The 4,709-nt window shown below is 39.4% G+C and overlaps 1 protein-coding gene across 1 annotated transcript in view; it reads left to right on the forward strand.

Annotated features, from left to right (window-relative positions):
• LOC102680517 (basic proline-rich protein) overlaps positions 1–4,709 on the forward strand; it is a 15,417-nt gene that overhangs the window by 7,994 nt on the left and 2,714 nt on the right. The window contains exons 2-5 of the mRNA XM_031509838.1: positions 1,755–1,888; positions 2,325–2,471; positions 2,602–3,872; positions 3,951–4,705. Coding sequence (XP_031365698.1) covers positions 1,755–1,888; positions 2,325–2,471; positions 2,602–3,872; positions 3,951–4,705 — 2,307 coding nt within the window. The remainder of the gene's footprint in view (positions 1–1,754; positions 1,889–2,324; positions 2,472–2,601; positions 3,873–3,950; positions 4,706–4,709) is intronic.

Genomic DNA, 4,709 nt, shown 5'->3' on the forward strand with positions numbered 1-4,709 from the left:
GGACTGACTTGGAAATTAGGCTGTCATTGGTTAATGTAACATGGCGAACTAAACAGCAATTGTAACTAGTTTTTAGCAGTTGCGACATAATTTTGCACCTCGAAACGTGCGAACAGCTGACACATAGAAAACTCTTGTCATATTGGTTTCTCATTAGACCCGAAGACCTCTCTTTTGAACATATAATTTGCAACTTTCTCTAGGTGCAAATAAAAATGGTGAGGCCGCTAAGATGTGTCTAATTGTTTGCACTACTCGCATAAATACATCGTGAAACCATTGATGGTATTAATCATAGGATATATCTTGTCAACAAAACATAATTGCTCTCTGTATAATGGACATTACGTAATGTGAATTAATGTAACATTATAAATCAGAACGATAATTGGTAGGACACCGAGCCTCTTAATAAATAACGAAATTATGTATTCTCTTGAAATAGAATCCGTCTAGTTCGTTAACGACTTGATATGCATAATCAGACTTCCTATATTTTATATTCTTCTTTTTACATAATAATATATTTTTTTTTATATGCATAATATACCCATTATACACGGGATTTCCTCGAATTTCACGAATATCTCCAAAGATTGAGAAGCCATAATTTCGCAATTGGCCATAATCGCGAGGAACGATCCTAATCAAAATGTAACTCGTTTTTAAAGATATAATGCCTGACAATCTATGCAAATCGCCATAAACAAAAAAAAATCGATTCCCCTTAATTAAATATTAATTAAATATGAATTCATCCATCCACGGCAAAATTTCACATTCGCATTAATTAAAATTCTTTTGAAAATCGCCAAGGACTTTAATGAAATCTTTTCTCTTCCCAGAAACTTCATAATTGGTTAATTAAAAGAAATATAAGCGTATATCCTAACTGAAAGTGTGAAATTTAAAAAATTTTTTTCGAAGAGACAGTAACCTTGCGATCTGTATCGTTTGTTCCGCAAGTCGGACGAACGTGACATCAGTTATATATATGTGAGGATCCTTTCACATGTTGGCGAAAGACACCAAGATTCTCTTCTTTGCGATCCTTCTATATAAATTATGCGTCTAAAGGTCACTGGACGTTTCTTCGAGCCAGAACTATCATTCGCGTTTACGATGTCGCAAACGGTTTTAATTTCTGGCCAATGTGATTTCCAATCGGCTGATTTGCGATACTCGTTCGACCAAAGATAATTATCCTCGATGCATTGTTACAATCTGATTAATTAAAAACGTTCGTTAAAGATGTACAGTTGTAATTGTATTAGAGACGATTTCGATTTGATAGATAAATAATAATATAAAATCTTGAAATAGATAGACACTTTTCGTATTAATGTATCGAAACGACGAAGATATTTCCATTGATGTAAAAAGAAAAATGTTACAAATTTTTTATTGAAGTTTGATCAAATTTCGTAGATTAAATACTTAATGATCAATGAATGTAATGCATTTCACACGGACGAACCTTTCACGATCACTGATGTATCATAGATGGTGTATCGTAGTTGAGACGGGTTATGTAAGTTCTTAGGTGAAGCGTGAGATAATCCCACCAAGTCGCTTTTCGACATGTTATAATCAATTACGTGATGATCCGTGATCTGATATATTTCAAGTCCATTCAATAATTTAGGTTATTATCATACAAATAATATAATAGAGTATTTAAAAATTAAAATATCGTGTACAGATAAAGATGTTTTGTTTGAATGAAATGTAACGATAATTTGTATTTTATCCAGCGAATCTTGTTGATTGCCACAATAGTGGCAGTGCTCTCCACACACCATGCGCAAGCATCGAGTGAGAAGAGCAAAAGAGCGATAGCGAGCAATGGAGGTTATATTTATGAGCCACCGAAAACTTTACCACCGCGGTAAGAATTGATCATTGAAATTATATCTAAAACATTGTACGATCATTTATGTTATCATCCAGACAAATAAACGTATATAACATGTTGATTACAATTGTCAAACATAATATACTACATATATATTCTCCGTAAATTAACTATAAATTCAAAATCACCACTGATATTCGCATATACTACTCAAGAAAAATTTTATGTTTCCGTCACACAGAACATCTTATACATTAACCATCGCTCAACGTCCTATAAGGATACCTACATATACATATTCATCAGATTAATAATGCCGCGTACATCATCTTATATTCTTACATATCAGTACGAGTTAAATAAAAATAGCATATAAAATGTTATATAAATATTTTTATTGTTACTTTTGATGTAAACTTTAAATTATAATATATTTCTATCGTTACCAATAAATATGTTTCTTGTACAGAACAACATTGAAAACAACTATACCACCGGTAACTCTACCGACAAAAACTACAAAATATCAAACACATGATGGAAGAGTTACATATCCACCAGGAACAATACGTACACCAAGTTATACAACTCAAACAAGGCCAACTATATCACCATCGTAAGAGTTTGATTAATATTAAATATTCTATAAAAATAGTGATGTAATTTACATCATTATATTAAAGCATTTATAAGATATAATATTTATAATTAAAATGATTACTTTTAGATATAATATCTTTTTTTAGAACAATTCAAACAAAGCCACCAATAGAGATTTCAACAGGATATAATTATCCAAGACCTAATAATGAATTTACGCTGCCATCTCAAACTCAACCGTTTTATGACAGATCAAGTGGGCCATTTACAACAGCAAGAACACCGGCGCCATCACCATTTTTCCCATCAGAAAAGCCAACATATCCTTATTTTTCACAAAGACCAACAGTTCCATCATTCAAACCAAATGATTATGACTTTTATCCACAAACGAAAGTAACACCACCATCTAAAACGCCAGGTTATGATTATCCAGTACCATCATCACCTTTTCCATCACAGTCACCGAAAACTTCAACTCCCGTACCACCTTTCTCCCCAAGACCTCCCTCAACACCCAACACACCAAGTCATGATTATCCAACACCACCATCACCTTTTCCACCGTCACAGTCACCGAAAACTTCAACTCCCGGACCACCTTGCTCCCCAAGACCTCCCTCAACACCCAACACACCAAGTCATGATTATCCAACACCACCATCACCTTTTCCACCGTCACAGTCACCGAAAACTTCAACTCCCGGACCACCTTGCTCCCCAAGACCTCCCTCAACACCCAACACACCAAGTCATGATTATCCAACACCACCATCACCTTTTCCACCGTCACAGTCACCGAAAACTTCAACTCCCGGACCACCTTGCTCCCCAAGACCTCCCTCAACACCCAACACACCAAGTCATGATTATCCAACACCACCATCACCTTTTCCACCGTCACAGTCACCGAAAACTTCAACTCCCGGACCACCTTGCTCCCCAAGACCTCCCTCAACACCCAACACACCAAGTCATGATTATCCAACACCACCATCACCTTTTCCACCGTCACAGTCACCGAAAACTTCAACTCCCGGACCACCTTGCTCCCCAAGACCTCCCTCAACACCCAACACACCAAGTCATGATTATCCAACACCACCATCACCTTTTCCACCGTCACAGTCACCGAAAACTTCAACTCCCGGACCACCTTGCTCCCCAAGACCTCCCTCAACACCCAACACACCAAGTCATGATTATCCAACACCACCATCACCTTTTCCACCGTCACAGTCACCGAAAACTTCAACTCCCGTACCACCTTTCTCCCCAAGACCTCCCTCAACACCCAAAACACCAAGTTATGATTATCCAACACCACCATCACCTTTTCCACCGTCACAGTCACCGAAAACTTCAACTCCCGTACCACCTTTCTCCCCAAGACCTCCCTCAACACCCAAAACACCAGGTTATGATTATCCAACACCACCATCACGTTTTCCATCATCACAGCCACCGACAACTCCCTCACCACCTAAAACGCCAGGTTATGATTATCCAGCACCATCACCTTTTCCACCGTCATCGAAAACTTCCGTACCACCTTTCTCCCCAAGACCTCCCTCAACACCCAAAACACCAGGTTATGATTATCCAGGACTCCCATCCCCTTATCAACCACCGCAATCTCCAGCTCCCGCACCACCTTTCCCCCCAAGACCTCCCGCACCGCCTAAAACAGGTTATGATTATCCAGGACTCCCATCCCCTTATCAACCACCGCAATCTCCAGCTCCCGCACCACCTTTCCCCCCAAGACCTCCCGCACCGCCTAAAACAGGTTATGATTATCCAGCACCATCACCTTTTCCACCGTCATCGAAAACTTCCGTACCACCTTTCTCCCCAAGACCTCCCTCAACACCCAAAACACCAGGTTATGATTATCCAGCACCATCATTACCTTTTCCACCACCACAACCTCCAACTCCCGCACCATTTTTCCCACCAAAGCCTTCTTCACCATCCAAAACAGGTTATGACTATCCAGGACTACCATCACCTTATCAACCACCACAATCTCCAGCTCCCGCACCACCTTTCCCCCCAAGACCTCCCTCACCACCTAAAACAGGTTATGATTATCCAGGACTCCCATCACCTTATCAACCACAACAACCATCAAAACCTCCAATTCCCGCACCACCTTTTCCCCCAAGACCGACCTCACCATCAAAAACACCAGGTTATGACTATCCAGGACTACCATCACCTTATCAACCACCACAATCTCCAGCTCCCGCAC

Source organism: Apis dorsata, unplaced genomic scaffold, assembly GCF_000469605.1.
Source record: "Apis dorsata unplaced genomic scaffold, Apis dorsata 1.3 scaffold_185, whole genome shotgun sequence".
NCBI lineage: Eukaryota > Metazoa > Arthropoda > Insecta > Hymenoptera > Apidae > Apis > Apis dorsata.